General features: G+C 40.6%; 1 protein-coding gene and 1 pseudogene across 1 annotated transcript in view; one reads left to right on the top strand and one right to left on the bottom strand.

Moving 5' to 3' along the window:
* RFTN2 (raftlin family member 2) overlaps positions 1-21,611 on the top strand; it is a 61,546-nt gene extending 39,935 nt beyond the window's left edge. Inside the window, exons 8-9 of the mRNA XM_024757396.1 lie at positions 7,411-7,489; positions 20,133-21,611. Of these exons, the coding sequence (XP_024613164.1) occupies positions 7,411-7,489; positions 20,133-20,405 (352 nt within the window). The 3' untranslated portion in view covers positions 20,406-21,611. The remainder of the gene's footprint in view (positions 1-7,410; positions 7,490-20,132) is intronic.
* LOC112407912 (40S ribosomal protein S3a pseudogene) lies at positions 18,524-19,366 on the bottom strand (annotated as a pseudogene).
* Positions 21,612-23,788: the final 2,177 nt, after the last annotated feature.

The raw sequence follows: 23,788 nt of genomic DNA, 5'->3' as shown, positions 1-23,788 counted from the left end.
AGTGTACACCCTCGTTTATATCTCAGAAGACAGAATTTAAAGGTGGGGGCTTTTGGTACAATAAATCAAGTTATACTGTACAGAAAATATCAAATAGTCTAGTCATAGGGCTTCCCTGATGGCGCAGTGGTTGAGAATCTGCCTGCCAATGCAGGGGACACGGGTTCGAGCCCCGGTCTGGGAGGATCCCACATGCCGCAGAACAACTGGGCCCGTGAGGCACAACTACTGAGCCTGCGCGTCTGGAGCCTGTGCTCCGTAACAAGAGAGGCCGTGATAGTGAGAGGCCCGCGCACCGCGATGAAGAGTGGCCCCCGCTTGCCGCAACCAGAGAAAGCCCTCGCACTGAAACGAAGACCCAACACAGCCAAAAAAAAAAAAAATTCTAGTCATAAAGGACACGATGTGAACAACAAAAAGAGAAAATCCTCTGCCCACTGTGGTGTCAGGCGCCCCGCCCGCCTTCCATTTTCTGCAGCCCCTGAGGGAAAAGGCTCCACAGCTCTGTGGTCACCACAGCTCAGAAGCACTAGAAGTCTTTGCAGTTATTTGAGACACTTAAGTGCACAAATAAGTTCCTCTAAGTCCCAAGTGGCAGCCAAGGCAGGAATTGCTTATTTATATAAAGTAGAGGGAGAGTCGAGGGTTTCACGTTTGGTCCATTTTCAAGACAGTCTCTTCCCTTTCTAATTTAACTTCTGTGGACACAGTATTATGTAATTCCATTGTGAGTTCAGCTTGTAGCAATCTTGCAGTGAGCAGCATTTTTATAAGGCCCGCATTTTTTAAGAATCAAAAGCCAAAAAAAAAAAAAAAAAAAAAAAAAAGAAATAGTCAATTTGTCTATTACATATACTTCTAGTTACCACGCTTCTTTATCTGAACTTAAATTTCTAACATTTTGTCAGGAGGAGGGGTTGGGAGGAGCTAAATTGTGGAAGTGCCTTTTTTTGTCTTTAACACGTGCACTGATACCTGAGAAACAAATGAAGGTCATAAGGCAAAGGAACTTTGTGACTAAGGACTAGCTTACAAAGGTACAAGCTAAAATTTAATTTTATAATTCTACTTTTAAAAAGTAAAGTTTATTTCATATTTTTAAAATAAATTTATTTTTAATTTTTGGCTGCATTGGGTCTTCGTCGCTATTTGTGGGCTTTCTCTAGTTGCAGCGAGCGGGGGCTACTCTTCGTTGCGGTGCGCGGGCTTCTCACTATCACGGCCTCTCTTGTTGTGGAGCACGGGCTCTAGGCGCATCAGCTTCAGTAGTTGTGGCTCACGGGCTCTAGAGCACAGGCTCAGTAGTTGGTGGCACACTGGCTTAGTTGCTCTGCAGCATGTGGGATCTTCCCAGACCAGGACTCGAACCCGTGTCCCCTGCAGTGGCAGGCGGACTCCTAACCACTGCACCACCAGGGAAGCCCTACTTCATATTTTAAAAGCAGGATTTTATTCATTTATTTCTGAGTTGTGTTACCGAGCCAAGGGCTCATGTGCCCATGGTGCGAAAGCCAAACTAACAGCGGATGTTTGCAGCAAAGTAAGAGTTTATTTGCAGGGTGCTAAGCAAGGAGAACATGCTCCAAAGACCCGAACTCCCCGATGGCTTTCAGGCAAGGGTTTTGTTTTGTTTTGTTTTTGCGGTACGCGGGCCTCTCACTGTTGTGGCCTCTCCCGTTGCAGAGCACAGGCTCCGGACGCGCAGGCTCAGCGGCCATGGCTCACGGGCCCAGCCGCTCCGCGGCATGTGGGATCTTCCCAGACCCGGGCACGAACCCGTGTCCTCTGCATTGGCAGACGGACTCTCAACCACTGCACCACCAGGGAAGCCCACAAGCAAGGGTTTTAAAGACAGCGTTAGGAGAGAGGACTGTAGGGTGCATGATCAGCTCGTGGACCTTCTGATTGGTTGGTGGTGAGGTAACAGGGCGGTGTTTTGGGAATCTCAACCTTCTGGTTCCAACCAGTCTGGGGTCTCCCTGCTTGTGGTCAGCATGTGGCCACCATCCTCCACCTGGGTGGGGGGTCTTAATTTCTACAGAACAACTTAAAGATATGCATCAGATATCCCTTCTGGAGGAACTAAGAGTCCTGTGCCTCTTGTCCTAATCTTTAACTGCTTGTGTCTGATCTTTAGAACTCAGGAAAGACCTAGAAAACTGAAGCCTTTTGTTCTACAAACAAGAAACAGGGGACACAGAGGGGCTTTTGTACCTGAGAAGGCCCCACAGGGTCCTACTTGGTTTCAACCCCCTTTTTCTTTTTTTTTTTACAGATTTTATTTATTTATTTATTTGTTTGTTTTTTGGCTGCGTTGGGTCTTCATTGCTGGGCTCGGACTTTTTCTAGTTGGGGCAAACGGGGGCTACTCTTTGTTGTGGTGCGTGCGCTTCTCATTGCGGTGGCTTCTCTTGTTGCAGAGCACGGGCTCTAGGTGCGTGGGCTTCAGTAGTTGCGGCACGTGGGCTTCAGTAGTTGTGGCACGTGGGCTTCAGCAGTTGTGGCTCGCGGGCTCTAGAGCACAGGCTCAGTAGTTGTGGCGCACAGGCTTTGTTGCTCTGTGGCATGTGCGATCTTCCCGGAGCAGGGCTCGAAGCTGCGTCCCCTGCATTGGCAGGAGGATTCTTAACCACTGCGCCACCAGGGAAGCCCCCCTGCCCCTTTCCTTGATATGCCTCAGTCCTGAGGGGAACAGGGTTGGGACAAGAAAACGAATGAAGTTTTGGGTAGATAAATTAATCATAAACTCAGTAAGGGAACTCAGTTTTAAACCATGGCAATTAATTAATGTATAAGATGATGCAAAACTAATCAGAAAATACAAATTAACCTAACAATTTTGTTTTCTCTAGTCTAATGGATTTTGAAGCCATAAATGGAATCTATTTATAAGATTTTTATTTCACAAGTGACTAAGCACTTGCAAATAAGCCACTCATTTGAAACCAGCTCAGTTTGTATTCAAACCGACTCACATTCTTGCATTTTATTTTAAACAAAGTTCTTTCAGTTCAACTCAAATATTTATTGAGTGCCTGGTAAGGCAATATTTTACCCGCTCAAGAGGCAGACTCTGGCTTCCAGGAACTCATAATCTACTTGGAGAGACAATGCAGTCACAAATAACGAATGTGGAACAGTGGTCTAGAGCATATATTCTCAATAGAGGTGACATTACCACAAGGGGGTGAAAACTGGTTATGGGGGAGGTGAAAAAATCTTAGATATTACAAAGGTTTGTGGCTCTCCAAAAGGTCACAGTACATAGACAGATACATGGCATATCTTTGTTATTAAAATTTTATGGGGCAAGGGGAAGGAATTCGGGAGAAAATGTATAAAAAGGCTCCTTGGGGAAGCAATAATGAAAAAAGTTGAGCGTAAGGCAGGTGAATATGGTAGAGGACATTAGTGAAAGAGGAGAGGAGGTCTGTGGAGGCTGAGAAGTCTGAGGTGCAGGCACCGTTAAGAAAGAATAGAGCTTCCAAAAGTAGTTTTAGAGAGAATATTTCTGGTGGCAGATAGGGCTAACCAGGAACAATAAATAGGTGTCACCTCACACAGTAGCACTGGTCTGTGGGTAGTGGCTGCCTAAACACCATAAAAACAAGGATTCTAAAACCAGGATCAGCAGAAAAGAATGTGATCAGTTAATGATGTCTGCTATGAGCACAGAAGGTGTAAAGTGGAAGTATGAATACCACAAATTATCTCCTCTTTCTGGCAACCATAAGCACATAGCAGAGTCAGCAAAGTGCAGGATATATTCAAGGAAAAGTAGGTACAGGTGAATGAATTCTTAAAGACCTCTCCTAATTTAAAACTCATAGGTCTAACAAAAAAGAAACAGACTCACACAGATACAGAGAACTAGTGGATACCAGTAGGGAGAGGGGAGGGCGAGGGGGAACCACTGGGCAAGACAGAGAATATTGCTGGCACCCTAGAAGTACCCCATGTGTTTCCCTATCACACCCACTCCCTTCACGCAGAGGCAATATTACCCCAACTTTTCAGATAATCACTTCCTTATTTTGCCTAATAGTCTTACCACTCACCTTTGAACCCCTAAACAGTACGATTTAGTTTTGCCTATTTTGAATTTTTAAAAATGGAATTATATATATTCTTCCACATGTTGCCTCTTTCACTTAACATTGTAAGATTACAAACAACTATGTATAAAATAAATAAGCAACAGGGATATATCGTGCAGCACAGGGAAATATAGCCACTATTTTGTAGTAACTTTAAATGGAGTACAACCTATAAAAATATTGAATTGCTATGTTGTACACCTGAAACTAACATAATATTGTCATATAATCAACTATACTTCAATTAATAAAAATTTTTAAATTAAAAAAAAAAGCATTGTAAGATTTATCCATGTTGTGTGTAGGTATGAGTTTCTCAAGGGTGTAGACCAGGAAGTGGAATTGCTGGCTCACAGGGCACTTCTTTAGCTTTATTAGATATAAATGCCAGACTCTTTCCAAGTTGAATATTGCAGCTTACTCTCCCACCAGCAGGATGTGAAAGTTCCTATTGCTCCAACAAAAAATTGGTCATACTTTTAAATTTTGTCATTCTGGTAACTGTATAGATAGTATGATCTCAGGGTGGTTTTAGTTTGTATTTACCAAATTGCTACTAAAATTGAGCGCATTTTCATATGTCTATTGACCACTGAGATTTTTCTTTTGTCAAGTACCTGTTTAAATCTTTTGCCCACATTTAAAATTGTACTTATAGGAGTTTTTAAATAGATGTTGGATGAAACTTAATTTATTTGCTACGTGTGTTGCAATGATCCCTCTGATTCTGTGGCTTGTCTTTTTACTCTTTATGATGTCTTTCGATTAGCAGAAGTTTTTAATTTTAAAATATGCAAATATATCAATTTTTACCCTTTTTGGTGTATTGTTTAAGAAATCTCTCCCTTCACTGAAGCAATGGGGGGAGGCAAGGAGTGAATTGCTTTTAAATTTGGGCATAACATGGGACATTTTAATTTTTTTTAATTAACATAAAATTCTGTAAGCTAGAGTTGTTATAGGCTGATGTGCCTGAGAAATACGTTTCGTGAGGAGAAGGAAGAGCTAAATCTTAAAAGATTCATACTGAGTGTCAATGAGCTTCGCAGAGGTAAAGAGACCTAGGAAGCCTTTTGTCATCTCTATTCTTGTGTCCCCTTTCCCTTGACTATTTTCTCTGGAAGATATTCTTAATTCTGAGATATTTTCCTCCCACTTAACCCACCCCACATTTCATTAAACGAATGGAGGAACTGGAGGAAAATCCCATTTGCTGTGCTCCTTCCAGTGACAGGCACGGTAGAGGCTCTTCATACACACTGACTTATGTAACCATCACAAAGGCCCTGTTAGGAAATGTAAGAGAATTTTGAAACTTTGCCAAAGTCACCAGCTATGAGGTGGTATCGTCGGCTATTGTAGTGTCAACTGGAAAAAAAACCCCAACATGACATGAGAGCTGTGAGTTTCAGTTTTATTTGGGGACTTACTAAGGACTCTAGCCCAGGATACAGTCTCTCAAAGAGCTCTGAGGAACTGCTCCCAAGAGGTGAGACGGGCAGGTCAGTATATATTTGTGGTTTTGGAGAAGGGTCACGTGCAATCAGGCACACATCAGGTAGAAGGTTAGTCATGAGGAGCAGGTATCTCAGTTAATGACGTTAGATCTTTTCTAAGTATGGGAAGATGTAAGAATCCAGGTTCATAAAAAAATTTCTCCTGAAATATTTCTAGCTATGTAAGGGCTTGTTTTTCCAGAGCACCGAGTGCCTTCACCGGAATTCCTTTCACGGTGAATTGTAGGTTAGTGGCTGCAGTGGCTAATGACTTGATTCTTGTAGAACTGGGTGGTGGGCAACATTCTTTGTTTTACAGTAGAGTTGAGACTTGAACCCAGGGCTCATCTGGTTCCAAAGCCACTGCCCTTTCAAGTATCCTCCCAGCCTCCCAAATAAACCAGCCTGTTCTATACACCGCTAGTCCCTACCTGTGTCATAACTGATGTCTCCTGATGATTCAAGTTGTTCCCAAAAGTTAGGATATATTTCATAACACGTCTTTTCTTCTAATCAGAGATTGAGTCAAACTAAAATAAGATTAGACTAGAAGCAGTCTTTTAAAAATAAAGATACAAAAGAAGCAGTCTCTCATTACCACTTTGTGGGAAGATCTGCGGTTTCTCAAAATTCAATAGTATCAGTAAGTTTGGGGTTTTCAAATTGTGTGGGGTTGACCACTAGGGCCAGAGTTTCAATGTTGCATTTGTTTTCCAGAAAAGGAGCTCAGCATAAAATGCAGCTAATAGTGAGGTTTTGTTTGGGTTTTTTGCATAATAAAAGTCGTAACTGAGCAACATTAACTACAGACACTCCTCCCCATAAATCCATGGAGACTCTGTGAAAAGCATTTCAGAGAAATCCAAACCCCAAGTAGTCTTTGGCAAGGGGTAATTTGCCATGATGGTAGTTAAATAAGGAGAATATTGAGTAGCTGACTACAAAGAAGCATCTGAAAATGAAAATAGCTGTGGCTGAAGTCCCTCAATGGAAAGTGTATATAAAATTTCTCACACGTGGCAGCCCACACTGGTCTCTTCTTTTTATGAGACAAATTTGACAGTGCATACCAAGGAGCTTAAATCATACCCTTTTGGCCTAATAATCCCACTCCTGAGAATTTATCTCAAGGAAATATGTCATAAAGAATAAGGAAGACTGTACATATTTTTATAACAGCATTATTTATAATTAGCAGAAAACTGGAAACAGCCTAATTTTACAATAATAAAGGAAAGGCTTAATACATTTTGGTATCTTAATTCTTTGGGATATCATGCAGCTATTAAGAATATCCTACTGTACAAACAAGAAAAAGGATAAGCATAGAATACAGAATGCAAATACGCAGAAGTTATAGACATGCAGAAATACACATGTTGATAAAGAGTAGGTGACACAAAGAGATGAAACTAAGTATGTTAGCACAGTGAGATGACAAGTTTTAAACATTAAAATTTTCTTTTGTGGGGCTTCCCTGGTGGCGCAGTGGTTGGGAGTCCGCCTGCCGATGCAGGGGGCGCTGAGCCTGCGCGTCCGGAGCCCGTGCTCCGCAACGGGAGAGGCCACAACAGTGAGAGGCCCGCGTGCCGCAAAAAAAAAAAAAAAAAAATTTCTTTTGTAACGACCATATTTAGTTTTTAGGGATTTCCCCCCCCTGTTTTATCTGCTGCAACTTATATAGAATCATATTTCCTAATTATTGTTGGATCAGAAGATTATTCTACAAAGGACACATGGGGAACATTCTAGCCAAGTGTGAAATATAGAGAGAATTACTAATTTACAAATACTAATGCTATTGTTTTAATTTGCAGTGAAGGGAATTTGGCTACAAAGCAGGTTGTGTTCCTTCAGAGACCAGTTATGTGGAATTCAGCCACTCAAACACCGGAAGTGAGTAAAATTGATGCTTTATGAACTAAACGTTACACTGAAGCATTTAATTCTTAAACTCTCTTTGTAATTCTAAATGGTGAACAGATGAGGAAGTGTGGAGTTGATAAGGAAACAGTCTTCTGAACCAGCATATAACAAGGGAAATGTGCCAGCAAACAGGCATGTGAGACAGTTCTGAAGGGGATCAGAATATTACTCTAAAATATGCCACTTGGGCATAAGGGTTACTATTTTGAGCTAAAGGCAATTAAAAAACAGCAGACACAGGAGGACCTCTCTATCCTCTCCCTTTCTGACAAAAGCAGAGCATAAATTTCCCTTTTAAAAGGTGACAGAAATTTCCATTTGTAAAGTTGCCTCCCTCTCCTGTACCAGAGATGACTCTTATCACTGGAAACAACACAGACTGCAGTCCCCACAAACAAACCTTACTAAAGCCTTCTTTTCCCTTAGTTTCCCCAAATACTTGCCTCCCCACAATCTACTGCCCCTAGAAGCCCAAACCCCTTTTCCTTTGTCTAGTCACTTCACCACAATTTATCACCCCTTGTAAAATGATATATAATCTCCCGGTCTAACTGCCTGTTTGGGTTTTCACTTCTCTGTGCAGCCCCCATGTGCATCCAAAACAAACCTTTTCTCCTATTAATCTTTTTTTTTAGTTTAATTTGCTGGTCTGAGAGACTGAACATAAGATGATAGAGGAAAAGTTTTTTCCTCTCCACAGTTATAAGCCTTATAAGTGAATGTGCGTGATATCTGTGTGATCTTGTCTATCTTGACTTCTGACAGCACTTTTGTATTGTCTCCTCAAGGTCATAATTTTTCAGCCCTTTGCTGAAGGGCTATACTGAGCCTCAAGTCACCTTATCCTTAATAGACCCCTACTAGATGCACACCTAGAATAGTATCATTGAATGAAGCAATCTGTGCATTAATTAATTAAAGCATAACCTTCAAAACAGGAAGTTTGCAAATAGACCAGAAAATTATTTGAAGTGATTCTTTTTCTGTATATCAAGAAAATACTGTTTTAGAAAACTTTAAAGTTTTCTAAACTAGCAAAGCTAGACTGACAGTGTATGTAATGCAGCCATGCTACGTTGTCTCACATTAATTTTGGAAAGACTCTAGCTGGCTCCATAGGTAAGCAGGTAGAGAGGTGGAAAGGTGGATAGGATATTCCTCCCACGGGAGGAGAGCAGAGTGATCAAGTACACAGATTTTAGAAAGACTGGATTAGAGCCCACAGGTGAGCAGGGCCTCCCAACCCCGGTGAGAGTGGCTCAAGTTCACGAGTTCATTAAGAAATATTCGGTTAAGAAGAAGCAAGGTGAATCTATGTAAAGAATGGCCAGAAAAGGTTTTCATTCTTCTTTCTCCTTCCCCAAAGCAACTTCTCACCATGCTACAGCCTTTTCTTTTCTCTTTCTTTTTTTTTTTCTTTTTTTAAACATTCTGCACACAGCCATCATTTTTGAGAAAGATCAACAGAATTCACAGCCTCATGGGATTTTGACTAACTGAGGGCCCTGGAATTGGTGTTTGTGAAGATATAAGACCCAAATTCAGCTGCTTCATGGTCTCCTTTCTTAGGGTTAGATATCAGTTCTCTGATTCCCTGAAAATATTTGAGCTTTTTTTGTTTAACTTTAAATACCATTCAGTAGTCTAGTGGTAGCTTTTCTTTGGGTAATCTTTATATTTATATCCATTGTAATATAAAATTTCGGGCTCATTTATATAATAGTAAGGAAGTACATAAATGGTCAGTTTTCATCAATGAGAAGCCCAGGAGTAATATATTTTATAGCTTAGAATTCTACTTCTAAACGGATTTACTATTTCTTCCTTTCATAAATCTTTAATTTTCCTAGCAGGAAATCTCAGGATATTGAGATTATTTCAAGGCAGAACATGTAGGTGGTTCAGTCTGGAGCTGAAGTATGTAATAGCTATAATAGAAAACCAATTTGTAAATTCTTTTAATTCTCTCTAGTGGAAATAATTTGTTATTTTATCTCGAGAAGGTAGTAGACTATCAGTATTGCCATAGAGTTAATTTAGCTATCTCATACATATTTTGTGAAAGTTATACATTTATAACATGCCTTGAAAAAAATTTTTGTGTATTGTAGGTCTGTAATGGCACTATTCTTTGCTTGTACCTTGAAATCAGTTGTTGTTTGGGAGGGGCTGATAAGGGTATTGCTTCATTTAAAAAGGTTTTCAAAGAATTATTTCAAAGGTGTTTAGTTCTTTTTTATTTTTTTTATTATTTATTTATTTAAAGATTTATTTATTTATTTATTTGGCTGAACCGGCTCTTAGGCGGCAGGTGGGCTGCTTAGTTGCTCCTTAGTTGAACTCTTAGTTGCGGCATGCATGCGGGATCCAGTTCCCTGACCAGGGATCGAACCTGGGCCCCCTGCATTGGGAGCGTGGAGTCTTATCCACTGCGCCACCAGGGAAGTCCCTGGTTCTTTTTTAAAAACATAAATTATTTTATTTTATTTTTGGTTGCGTTGGGCGTGCAGGTTTTTCTCTGGTTGTGGCGAGTGGGGGCTTCTCTTGTTGCGGAGTACAGGTTTTAGGCGCGTGGGTTTCAGTAGTTGTGGCTCATGGGCTCTAGAGCGCAGGCTCAGTAGTTGTGGCGCACGGGCTTAGTTGCTCCGCGGAATGTGGGATCTTCCTGGGCCAGGGATCGAACTCGTGTCCCCTGCATTGGCAGACAGATGCCTAACCACTGTGCCACCAGGGAAGCCCAAAGGTGTTTAGTTCTAAAACCCAGTTGGTGGAAATTTGAGACAATTACAAACATTGCCCTAGGATCGTTAATGAGTTTTCAGTAAAATGATAAATTTCACGGGCTGGTAGAAACTGATCTAGGGTTTAACCCTTGAAAAAAAAGTTCTCTCTTTTACTGAGATTAATGTCAAGATATATAAGACTTTTTGTAGTCAGTTGCACTCAACATAGAACAGTACTTTTATGTTAAGCAAAGCCATTTCATGACTCTGTATAGGGGAGGGAATTGAGAATCACATGATGAAGAAAGCATATTGTTGGAATTCTTTCTTCTGAAGTTATAAAGACCTTTACGTTTGGAATTTGTTTATAGTCCACAAATATGTTTTTATACAATATTCTAGATAGCTTGAGAATTTTTTTAAATACGGAAAATATCAATTCAAAATATTTATACTCCCAATTACTGCCTCAATTTTCTTTAAGCTATTGAAAGATAGTTTGTTTTAGGAAAATTAGAAAAATTTTAGAAAAAAATTAATAGGAGAAAATCTTCTGAACTGGAGCTAAGCAAAGAGTTCTTAGACATGACACCAAAAGCATAATTCATTTTTAAAAATTGATAAATTAGACCTTATCAAAATTTAAAACTTTTGCTCTGTGAATAACACTAAGAAAATAATAGAAAAGCCACAGACTGGGAGGAAAAAAGAACTTTGCAAATCACGTGTATGACAAAGGACTTGTATCCAGAAGGTATCAAGAACTCTCAAAACTTAAAAAATAAATAAACAACGCAGGTAAAAAATAGTTAAAAGTCTTGGACATCTAACCAATGAGGATATGTAGATGAGAAATAAGCACATAAAAAAACATTTAAATCATTAGTCATTAAGGGAAATGCAAATGAAAACCATGATGAGGCACTACCATACATCTACTAGAATGACTAAGATTAAAAAATATTGACAATACTAAGAACTAGCAAGGATGAGGAGCAATCAGAACTATCACACGCTGCTGGTGGGGATGCAAAATGGTGCACCCGCTCTGGAAAAGAGTTTGGCAGCTTCTTATGGGGCTAAACATACACTTACATACGACCACCGATCCCACTCTTGGGCATTTACCCTAGAGAAATAAAAATTTTTGTTCACACAAAAAGCTACACATAAATGTTTATATGTTCTATTCATAATCTCCAAAAACTGGAAAAAATCCAAATGTGTTCAGCAGGTGTATGGATAAACGGCTGTGGTACTTCCATACAATGAAATACTACTCAGAAATAAAAACAAATGCACTCCTCATATGCACAGTGGCGTGGATTAATCTCAAAAAGCTGCTGATTAAAAGAAACCAGTCTCAGGGAGTTCCCTGGTGGTCCAGTGGTTAGGTCTTGGCACTTTCACTGACGGGGCCTGGGTTCAATTCCTGGTTGGGGAGCTAAAATCCTGCAAGCTGCATGGCGCAGCCAAAAAAAAAAAAAGCCAGTCTCAAAAGGTTATAGACTGTACTATTCTTTTTTTTTAAATTTATTTATTTATTTATTTTTGGCTGCATTGGGTCTTTGTTGCTGCATGCGGGCTTTCTCTAGTTGTGGCGAGCAGGGGCTACTCTTCATTGTGGTGCGTGGGCTTCTCATTGCAGTGGTTTCTCTTGTTGCAGAGCACGGGCTCTAGGAGCTTGGGCTTCAGTAGTTGCAGCACGCGGGTTCAGTAGTTGCAGCACCTGGGACCTAGAGCGCATGGACTTCAGTAGTTGCGGAGTGTGGGCTCAGTAGTTGTGGCTCGTGGGCTCTGGAGAACAGGCTCAGTAGTTGTGGCGCATGGGCTTAGTTGCTCCGAGGCATGTGGGATCTTCCAAAACCAGGGATCGAATCCAATGTCCCCTGTATTGACAGGCAGACTCTCAACCACTGCACCACTAGGGAAGTCCCTGTGCTATTCTATTTATATGACATCCTCAAAAAGACAGAACTGTACTGTGGATAACAGATCATGGCTTGCCAGGGATTTGGGGTTTGGGGAAGGGTGTGATAAAGGGATAGCATGGGGGGTTTTGAGCGGGATAATAGAACTGTTCTGTGTCCTGATTGTGATTTGTACACAAATTTATACACGTGTATTAAAATTCATAGAACTTTAAACTTTTACATATTTACTTTTAAATTTAAAATTTAAAAGACTGTATGCTTTATAATTTTATTTTTTTAATTTAAAAATAAAATTAAAATGTTATGAAAGATTGCATGCTTTATAAATCACATAGGCTATATTTTTTATACCTTTGTCCTTCAGTAAAAACTCTCCTTGGATAATGGAATTTTTATGAAGTATAATGAGATTGTTAACCTCCATTTCCTCTACATGAGGCTCTGTAGTATAACTAAAGCAAGGTTCTTTTTTGGGGGGCGGGGGGGCCTCTCACTGTTGTGGCCTCTCCTGTTGCGGAGCACAGGCTCCGGACCCAGCCGTTCCGCGGCATATGGGATCTTCCCAGACCGGGGCACGAACTCGTGTCCCCTGCATCGGCAGGCGGACTCTCAACCACTGCACCACCAGGGAAGCCCCGAAAGCAAGGTTCTTTTTATCTTGCTCTTCTTTTTATCTATTTAAAATTTTTTTTCTTTATTTTGAGGGGAGGGCTCTTGATAGACTCAAGGAAGTGATAGCTACGCTAAGCAGGGTAAGAGACTCTGACCAGGATTTTACCTCCATCTATTAAATGTTCTCAATTTTTCTTCCAAGATCTTCTTTCTTAACTTTTCTGTTTCTTTGAAGACTCAAGTAAAAAACTCATCAGACTTTTCTATTACCTAAAAATCTTTATTTCAGTTAAATTCTTCAGCCCATTTCCCTTTGATAATTATTTATAAGAAACAACAGGTCATTTAAAAGTATTTAGTTTCCACTGACTCAGAGTAGGGTTTCCATCCAGTGGTGTTCTTAGGTGACAACAAACCATGAAAGGGATTCCAGGGGATGGGTGTGTGTGTGTGTGTGTATGTATGTGTGTGTGTGTATATATGTGTGTGTGTGTGTGTGTGTGTGTGTGTGTACAAACAGCTTCTGCCAGGCTGTCCAAGCCTCCGTGTCCTCATCTGTAAAATGGACAATGTTAGTACCTACCACAGGGTTGGGAGGAGGAAACTGAAGAAAAAATCCAGAAACTCCTAATGACCCTCCATTTTTCCTCAAAAAAAAAAAAAAAAAAAAAATACCTTCAGCTAATATGTAGGAATGTAGTGCATTGATGCTTTTTGATGTTCAAAAAAACACACATGAACATATATATGTTCATATTTATATATATATAAAGCAAATATGGCAAAATATTAACAAGTTTTGAACTAGGTACATTGTAGTATCCTTTAAACTTTCTGTATATTTGAAATTTTTCATAATTGGAAAGTTGGGAAAAATTAAGCTAAAAAGCATTAGTTGCCAAAATTTTTTTTCTGTTAGTTATTAAGTGGTAAGTAATTAGTTACTAAGATGCTATGCCAAAAAGACCGATTAGAATGATTTAAATACAACAGAAGGGTCTCTCTCATAATTATCTAAAGATGGGCAGGCAATCCAGGGTGGGCAAAGCTCTACCTCATGACTGGTCAGCTCTGCCACCCTCAACATTTGGCTTCTGCCTCTGGACCCAGGACTGCTTCTTCACTCATTGCTGTGTCCAGCCAGCAAGAAGTAGGAAATTCCAGGCATGCTTCTAAGGCACTGACCCCCAAGTCACAGACATATTTCTTCTCACATCCCATTGGCCTGAACTTTATGTCACCACAAGCATCTGCAAGGGAGGCTGGGAAATGTAATTGGGGCAACAATGTGCTGGTACCATAGTGAAATACTACATGCCCAGCTAAAAATTGCAAGGCATTGGTGGTGAGGTGGGTGCAGAGTTCTGTTATTAAAAGGGAGAATAGACCCTGGGAGACAGGAGTTAAATTTAAATGGTTCCAATTTACATTTGTTTTTCTCCTTTAGAGAAGCTTTGCATTCAAATTATTTTCTTATCTTTAAAATGTATCTCAAAACGAATGATTTCAAGTGGTAAAGACTTCTTGGGCACATCTATTGAATAATTTCTCTAATACAAACCCAGAAGTGAAGGAGCTGCAGTCACAGAAATGTTCTGAATTAGATCTTTTGCAGGTAACTATAAATAAAATCACATGGGGACTTCCCTGGTGGCACAGTGGTTAAGAGGCCGCCTGCCAATGCAGGGGACCTGGGTTCGAGCCCTGGTCCGGGAAGATCCCACATGCCGCAGAGCAACTAAGCCCGTACGCCACAACTGCTGAGCCTGTGCTCTAGAGCCCGCGAGCAACAACTACTGAGCCCATGTGCCACAGCTACTGAAGCTTGTGTGCCTAGAACCTGTGCTCTGAAACAGGAGAAGTCACTGCAGTGAGGGGCCCGCTCACCGCAACAAAGAGTAGCCCCCCCCAGACACAGCTCCAGAAGGCCTGTGTGCAGCAACAAAGACCCAACGCAGCCAAAGATAAATAAATTCATAAATTAAGATAATAATAATAAAAAAATAAAATCACATGAATACTAAGAAATATTTAACATATACATTAATTTCTTTCCTTACTGCACGGTAAGATAATTATTTAATCAAACTTTGTTCTTACTTTTCCAGTCATTTGAAATTATTGGAAAGTCATAGGGTCATATTTCATTCACTAGCCGTTAGTATCCTCAAGTGAAATCTAATTTGGTGCCAGTATAAATAGAAGATGTCAGGTACCTCAAAGAGCATCATGTATAGATAAAAATGAAAGCATTTTGCTTTTATCATTAATGAAGTCCTTCATCTAGGGAATGCTTTTCACTCAAAGCAAATGGGCTTCTTACTGGTGTGGGCAGAAGGGACGAGGGATCAACTGCATCCATAGGGCAGTGTTCAGGCTGGAGAGCAGCCCTCTTCTGGGCCACCCACACTTGTTTCCACATGACTTATTGGTGTCCCTTGGGGTGTAAGGGACAGAAACCCTGCTCAGATTAGCCTATGTCCATAAGGGAATTTATTGGCTTCTAGGTGGGAAGGATTCTGGCATAGCTCATAATATCAAAAAGACAGCTACCAAAAACAGTGCCTCAGGGACTGATTCCAGAGATTCAACAGCCCCAGGATGTTCTGTTTGTTTCAGCTTCTACGTATGTATGTGCAGAGGGCTTCTTATGAGGTGAGTATGGCCACCTCATCAAAAAGAAAGAACTTCTTGAAATAACTCAGACAGAGAAAGACAAATACTGTATGTTATCACTTATATGTGGAATCTAAAAAATAAAACAAACAAATGAATATAACAAAAAGAAGCACACTCACAGATATAAAGAACAAACAAGTGGTTACCAGAGGGGAGAGGAAAGGAGGGGGAGGGGCAGGATAGGGGTAGGGGGTTAAGAGGTACAAACTACTATGTATAAAATAAATAAGCTGCAAGGATATATTGTACAGCACAGGGAATATAGCCAATATTTTATAATGCCTTTAAATGGAGTATAATCTATAAAAATATTGAATCACTGTTGTACACCTGAAACTAATATAATATTGTAAATCAATTATACTTTAATTTTTAGAAAGAACTTCTTTATCCTAGAGTCAATATAGCAATCCCAGGGAAGGACTCTGATTGGATCTGATTGGGTCACATGCCCACACTGCAGTAGAGAGGAAGGTGGATAGGAAAGCTAGCTGGAAAGATGGTTGTCCACGACACCTTTTTCCCTTCCCAGGTTTGAATGATTTTGACAGCCCCAAGCTTGGATGACTCAGGAACATATTCTGTGAGCAAGAAGGGTTGGGGTTTCTCAGCATGATTCAAAAGCTCAGACTCTTCTAACTGGTACTGGATTCACACTTAGTCTTACAGTGGCTTCCTATTCCTCTTTCAACCCTGAGACACACAAGGAAGAGAAATCCTGAATGTCCACTCCATGTTGTTATTACTTTATAAACCTTATTTTTTAGCTACTCTTCCACTCTATCCATCATAACACTGTCCAAGACAATGCAAAGTCTTATGATTGCTGGTGCAATTCTGCCTTTGTTCTCTTACTTTTGTTTTTAAGATGTCAACAGTGGAAAATGAAAGATACATTGGTAGGACAGCCTAACTGAAACTGGTTTGTCACTGAGTCTCGTGTATTTGAAATGGGTCATTCATTTTTAGTAAATGAGAATGATTCTCAGAAGTTGATTGATTTTATCGAAGGGTAGCATTAGATCTGCATGCAACTCTTGGTAGAATCTGCTCTCATTCTACAGTGAAAATATCAGAAGAAAGTGAGAACCTATATGAATAAGTCTGGCAATGTTGCATGAAAAATCTCTTCACTGACATAGTGAAATACTCAAAATATAGTGAGTTTTAAGTGCAAAAGTGACCTAGCTGTACACATCCATGTGTGCATATGCAAATATAGTAAAACATGCCAAATTTAAACAGTGGTATCTCTGTGAGATGGGATTGTGGGTGGGTTTTGCTTTTTTCTTTATTTTTGCCTGGTTTTCTACACTGAACGTGTACTATTTTTGTAATTGGAAACTTTTATTTGAGAAACATACAAATCTTTGACCACAAATCTACTCATATTTTTGCAGAGCAGATAATGTGAAAAAAATAAGGTAAGACACTCCGGCTCCAGTTCAAAGCCAGCTACTCCCTGACCGTGGACAAATACCATCTTCCTTCTGGGTCTTACCTCTGTACAATGAGGGAGTAAAGTAGATGATCTCCAAGGACTTGGTCAGGCTTCAGTCTCCTACACTCTAAGTTACAAGAACATTGCAATTTGATTTGTTGGAAAAGCTATTATTTCATGTAGAGTGAGGGAGGCGACATCATTGCTGAACATGTATTTATTAAAGGTCACTTGGTTAAAAAAAGAAAAGAGTTTGTTCTGAAATCTTTTATAGAGTTAGGTATTTTGTCATCTTCTAATATTTAAATTTTGGTGGCTGTTTACTTATTAATACTTATTTAGAAGTGAATTACTGTCACTATCTTATTATTCTGAATAATACCCAATTTTTATTAAGAAAATTCTCATTGAGTATGTGAGAGCTGGCCTCTATTGGCTGATGTACAAGAAGGAATTTATTGCAAAATTCACCTTTGGCCCTGGGGCTGGTGAAAAAGGAAAGATCCAGGCTGCCAAGTGCTCCCAGGCTCCCCCTCCTTCCCATTTCATTCAGTCAACAGGAGAGGTCATTCAGGAGTGAATGCATCCTTTGTGCCTGTGGGAAAGGAGCCAGTAGCTAGGCTTGAGAAAGGAGCAGTACCGGTCAGCCCTGACTGCAGCCAAAAGGCTATATCCTCACTGACCAGGGTCCCAATGCCAGGGAGAATGAGACATTCTCAAATCCTCTACCCTGAGAGTAAGTCTGTCAGGTTCCACTGCTTGTATTAAATTCAGTACATTTGGTGAATGGGAATAAAAAGGGAAAAGATTTGAGATCTGAGACTTGCACTTGATGAATGCAAATGAAAATGTCCCTACCATCAAGCTATGTCTGACTTGCGCTGTGAGAGTGGGCCTTTATTGAGGCAGGACCCACTGCAGACTTGTTCCTTTCAACTTGTCCAAGGACTCCAGTAACTCAGCCAAGAAAAAGATGAGCTGCCAACACACTCCTTTCAAAGCAACACACTGAGGCCTGCATCTTCCTATACAAACAGTGCCATCAACCGTGGTTACATTCCACAGTAGCCCGCAAAATTCAGTTTAATACAGCTGTTTGCATGGTATATTTGCCATGAAAGCCAGTATGAAATCCTTTTACTTTTATTTTTTTTTAATTTTTTGCCCCACCGCATGGCATGCGGGATCTTAGCTCCCCGACCAGAGATCAAAGCCGTGCCCACTGCCGTGGAAGCATGGAGTCTTAACCACTGGACCGCCAGGGAAGTCCATGCATTTCTATTTTATACACTATAGTTCAAGAAACCTATGGATTAACAAACTTTCGTAAGACTAGCCTAGGCATCTGACTTCTATATATTTTTCTGAGTTTTTTTTGAGTAAATTTAGTTCTCACATTTGAGAAAATGTAATCCTAGTTCCCAACTAACATATAAAATGAGCTTTAAGGAAATAAACTCTTTGTAATCTGGGAAATTACTGGGCTTTTTAAATGTTTTTTAAATTTTATCTTTATCTTATTTATCCTTACTCAGCTTTTGTGCCTGAGTATATGATCATGATCTAACATCTGTCATGTTATCAGTATTTTTTTTTTAATCACAAATGAGGTCTGTATTTGTCACCATTAAAAGTCTGATTTTTAAACAGATTCCTGGACTGGTGGCTCATGTCCATCAGCTCGTTCAACTTTAGCACCTGTCTCGTCCCCAGTAGCTTTTCCAGAACTACTACCTTCACCAAGTAGCTCCATGAGTTTTCCCAATTCAAACCTGGGCTTCTTCAGCATTTTTGCTTTTCTAACAAAGACAGCATGGAGTGGATAAATAGATGGGCGGGCCTTCTCTATGTCTTTTCCAGTGCTGTCTGGAATCAGTTTATTGACCACCCCTTTCGAGTCCTTTGTCTGCACCTCTCGGGTCATGATTTCCATCATCTCCTTGCGGATCTGGCGGACCTGCTGGTGCTGGGCATAAGAGGTCTTCCGAATCTGAGTGCTGCGTTTTTTAGTCAAACCCACACAGAAGAGACGAAGCAAATGACCATCGGTAGTCTTGACATCAACGTGAGCTTCAGTCACGGTCTGCCATTTTTTGACCATGAAGCGCATTTTGTCACGGGTAAGATCCACGCCATGGAAATCAGTCAGGCAGTTTTTGCCCTGAACGTCCTCAGTAATAAGCTTGAATTTTCTAAATGCGACTTCTTCATCATTCTGCAGATCAGCAAGGCTCGCTTCAAACACACGCCCCCTGAGGCCACCAGATGCGATTTGGTTCCTTGAGTTCTCGTGACTAGTGTTTTCCCAATATTTCTTATATTGAACATAGCTGGCGCTTTCACATCATACCAATCTTTCTTAGAAAATGGGTCAGCCACTTCCTTCTTGGCTCCCTTTTTACCGCCTTTCGTAAGGCGCTTGTTCTTTCCGACCGCCATGGCGCTGCTCCGAGAGCCAAAAGGATGCTATCAGTATTAAAGAAGCCCCTGTAGTCTCATCAGGAGTCTGAAGATCCACAATTCTCTCCCTGAGCTCTCCTTCTGTTGACTTAGATATCTTAGTTTGACTTAAGTTACCTTGGCAGACAGAGACCACGTCTTTCTACTGCGAACCGCATTAAGGATGAGGTCAGGCCTCAGCAACATTTCATAGTGAAAATAGCCGCAGCTTCTCTGACAGTCTGCAGAAGGAGCTGGTCCCGCTGCTGAGCAATCCCACTGTGTCAGGCAGAAGCGGCTTGTAGCAGGGCAAGGAGAGGGGTCTGCTCCTCCTAGAAAGGGGCCCCTTATTCCAATGTGATCTCAGTCTGAATCACCTGTGCAGTCTCTTCCTATAGAAATGGGGGAGAGGTAGCCTCTGGGGCACTTTTTCTGCTGCTCAGATCCCGACAAACACCTAGAAGGAAAATGGGGGTTTTAGCACATCTCTCTCCCTGCTTTGCTCCCCCAAGTAAGATCTCAGCAGGTCCCTCTCCTCAGAGGTGTCATTGAGGACCCAGACAGGGGCACGCAGCCCGCCCGCCAATGAGGAGAACGATGGGCCAGGAAGCCACCAAGTGGTGTGAACAGAGAGGGGAGCGCACCTTCGCTTGGAGGGCGGGGAGGAGGGAACGTGAAGGGCGGCCCGAGCTGGCCCTTGAAGAGAAGCGGGCAGGGAACTAGGCCAGCGGGACAAGACGGCGCCCATTCTGTTAACTCCTGGTTGCCAATCTCTTGTGTTTCAGAGGAAAGGCAGCCGGCACGTGAAAGGTGAAGACAGGAGCAAAGTCACGAGTAGGAGCGTCGGATTGGACACGGCCCTGTCACACCCTGCCGAGGGCTGGAGCCCGCCCGAGGCGCGCCTCCTCGCTCCTTCTCGAGAATGCTGGATGAAGGAGAAGAGGCTGGCCCAGCACAGCAGCTTCTCCGGGTTCAGCAACAGTGACAGTGTCCTGCGGGAAATAGATGATGGACAGTTTGACCAGGAAGATGGAGTAACTCAGGTCACTTGTATGTGAGCAAAGAAGGAACAGAGGCCTTGTAAATAATTATTAAAATAATTGCCAAGTTACTTTATTGTATTGCTTTATCTGCATTTATGGAATACTTTGAATTTTTCCAGACTCAGGCTTTCCTCTAATCTACGTAAACTTTGGCTCAACCTTCCAGGCAAGGAAGAATAACCAACATATTTGTAAATTTAGAATCATGTTTACAGTTTTCTCAACTAAAACATCTGTTTAAGCAGATGTCTTATGAGGTTATTAACCAATGTACTTCAGTGTCTCATGAACGTGTAAGGTATACTTTTCTTACAATTCCTGGTAAGACAACTAAATATCTCAACCAGTATTTTCACTTAATTAGAAAATTCTCAGGAAGTTAGAGCCTTACTTAAGCTGAAAATTCTTCCCCTCTCTCTCTCTCTCTCTTTCACATACACACACACACACACACACACACACACACACACACACACAAAGGGCTAATTAATAAAGTACCTATTTCCTGAATATAACAATTAATCTAAATTTTGTCTTTAACTATGGCAGGTATGTACAAAGCAAACCCTTATTTGTTAAAATATTCTTTGAAAAAAAATCCTTTTTGTATGTCTTTGGTTTTAAAGGGTCACCATGTTACCAACCTCGTACTAATTCATTGAGCTTAAACTTTCTTGTGTCTGATAGCCTAGAAACACAGCAAAGCACCATCCCTTAAAATTCAATATGAGAAGAATCCACAATCTCAATATTTAAAAACCGTAATAGACAGAATTAATTTTTTCTTTTAAATTGTAAATAGTCTGAAAAGGGAAACATCAACTTTAAATGGAAACAAGTCTTTTATCGGCCTAGATATGAATTACGCTTTTATTTTGATTGCTAAAGCATGAAGAATGTGGAAACCCAGAATTTTCAGTCCTGCAGGAGTAAAAAGGTGCTCATAGCACATGCAATGTGTACAGTGACTTATCTGTTCCATCTCTGCTTTTCTTGCTCTGCTAGTAGGGATGCCTTTGCCTTGCCCAGCCTTTAACAGGTAAAGATTAAAATTTTACAAAATAGAGGATTTTCATTTATCTATGAAAGGCTTACTTTGAAATGTGGTTTGCTTCAAATGAATTACAACTGTGCCATTGATGAGTTCAGCCTATTATATATTTTTATTAGCATTGGTGTTGACATTATAAAGTCATTTGAATAATAAAATGTCATTTGTAATTGGGCTATTGTTTTATTGAACACAAATGCTCATAATGTTTTACACATATGACAGATATGTATTACATGTTATCAAATATATAGTGTAACTAGGGACTTCCCTGGTGGTCCAGTGGTTAAGACTCTGCACTCCCGATGCAGGGGGCACGGGTTCAATCCCCGGCTGGAGAACTAAGAACCTGCATGCCGCACAGTGTGGCCAAAAAAATAAATAAGTTTTTATGTCAATCTGTTATGTAAATGTAAATCAACCATATGGTTGACATGTAAATCAACCATACTTCAAAAAAAAATGTATGGTGTAACTAAACTATGTTGATCTCCATGAATTGTTGGTAAGATTGACGTGGAATTATTCTACTTCTACCATGCATAAGCATTACCTTTATAGGTATAAAGGAACTGAAGAATATTCTGCTCAGTATTATTCTATGGAAATAGCTATTAACAGTATTTGCAGAAGTGCTTTTGGTTTTGATTTTTAGATGAACCTGAGTTCCATATTCATGAGTTGGTGAATTTTTGGTAGAAATAAAATACTACTTCTGGAGCCCACAAAATGCCATGAGTTATGAAACACAGGTAATGAACTCAGAAAGATCAGACAGTTTTTCCCAATGCCAGGGTCTACAACAGGCAGAGATTCTGGTATATTCTGTTAGTGTAAAGAAGGGATTTGAAGTATTAAAAACAGAGAAAGAAGAGGCTTCCCTGGTGGCGCAGTGGTTGAGAGTCCGCCTGCCGATTCAGGGGACGTGGGTTCGTGCTCCGGTCCGGGAGGATCCCACATGCCGCAGAGCGGCTGGGCCCGTGAGCCGCTGGGCCTGCGCATCCGGAGACTGTGCTCCACAATGAGAGAGGCCACAGCAGTGAGAGGCCCGCGTACCCCCCCCACAAAAAAAAAAAAAAAAGAGAGAAATTTATATCGACTAAAGGAAAACTCAGAAATCTCTTTTAATTTTTTAAAAATTTGTATAAGAATACTTTCTTTTCACAATTTGTTTCTAATCTGTTATTTCTTCTTATTAAAAAAAATCTTTTGATTAGAATAAACTTAGCGGTCATACCCTTAAAACCTATTTTATAAACAGTTACTCCAACAGTTACCCTTAAGTTATGTGGCAAATTTGTATGATAGTGAATAAATAATGACCAAATGGTTCTAGAGCATTTTAATTATATATAAGTAACTCTGAGTCTCTTTTAAAAAACAAAAAGTAACAAAACTTGGACTCTATATGCCTAAGAAGTTAAATGTGAGTAACCTTATCATTATCTACCAGTTGTACATTCAGTTCTTTTCATAACGCTGTGTAATTCCTTAGGGGCTCTGGCATGTGAATTTTTAATACCTATAAATTATGATGATGAAAAAATATGCAGATCATAGATGTGGGTGTGAGGTTCTGCCATTCCCCTTGGTACAGCATCTATGGCAGTTCTGTCTTAGGTTTCCATAACCACCTGTTAGTTCCATCCCATTTGGGTTGAATGTCACCTGTTATCTCCATGGACAGCATTTAGCACCTAATTACCAGAGAAATTGCCACTGAGCTGGGGAGCAGCTCTATCGATGTCACTTAAAGACAACAGAAATATCACTCTTTTTAAGAGACTTGAGGGCTTCCAGGAGCCTTCAGACACCTATAGAAGCAGGAGGCAGGGCTGTGGTGAGTCCAAATCACAACTATCATCTCCAAATCATTTGTTTTATCAGGAGCAGGTGTTTGTATATTTGACTGTAAATATACCAGTTGCATTTTCATTTCTTTCATTCTGGAACAGCTAAGGAACTGTCTCTTTTCCCAGCCTTTCCTCACTACCTTAACTCCTCGCTACCATTCCCTCTAGGCTAGAAGGACTGTGGCTCTTTCAGCGTTAAGACTAAAAAGGATTTCCTTCTCTCAACTCCTCAGGGCCCCAGCAGTCGCCTGTATGGAAAGACTAAATTTCAAGTGAGCACTGAAATGGAGTGGTGCTAGCAATGGGGAGAGTCTATAACTAAGCATTTTAATTCAAAATACACTGGTGGGTATGTAGGAAAACCAGCTAAATGCAAACCAGCTAAATGCAAACCATCAGAACCATTTAAATAATATTAATTATAGCAATTTATCATACCTTGAGAGCGAGTTTTACTTGTGCAATAGCCCGAAGTTTATAGAGCCAGTTCTGAC

Source organism: Neophocaena asiaeorientalis, unplaced genomic scaffold (assembly GCF_003031525.2).
Source record: "Neophocaena asiaeorientalis asiaeorientalis breed wild unplaced genomic scaffold, Neophocaena_asiaeorientalis_V1.1 scaffold246, whole genome shotgun sequence".
In the NCBI taxonomy this organism is placed as follows: domain Eukaryota; kingdom Metazoa; phylum Chordata; class Mammalia; order Artiodactyla; family Phocoenidae; genus Neophocaena; species Neophocaena asiaeorientalis.
Note: the sequence above shows the minus strand (reverse complement) of the source record. Positions and strands in the feature narration are given on the sequence as shown.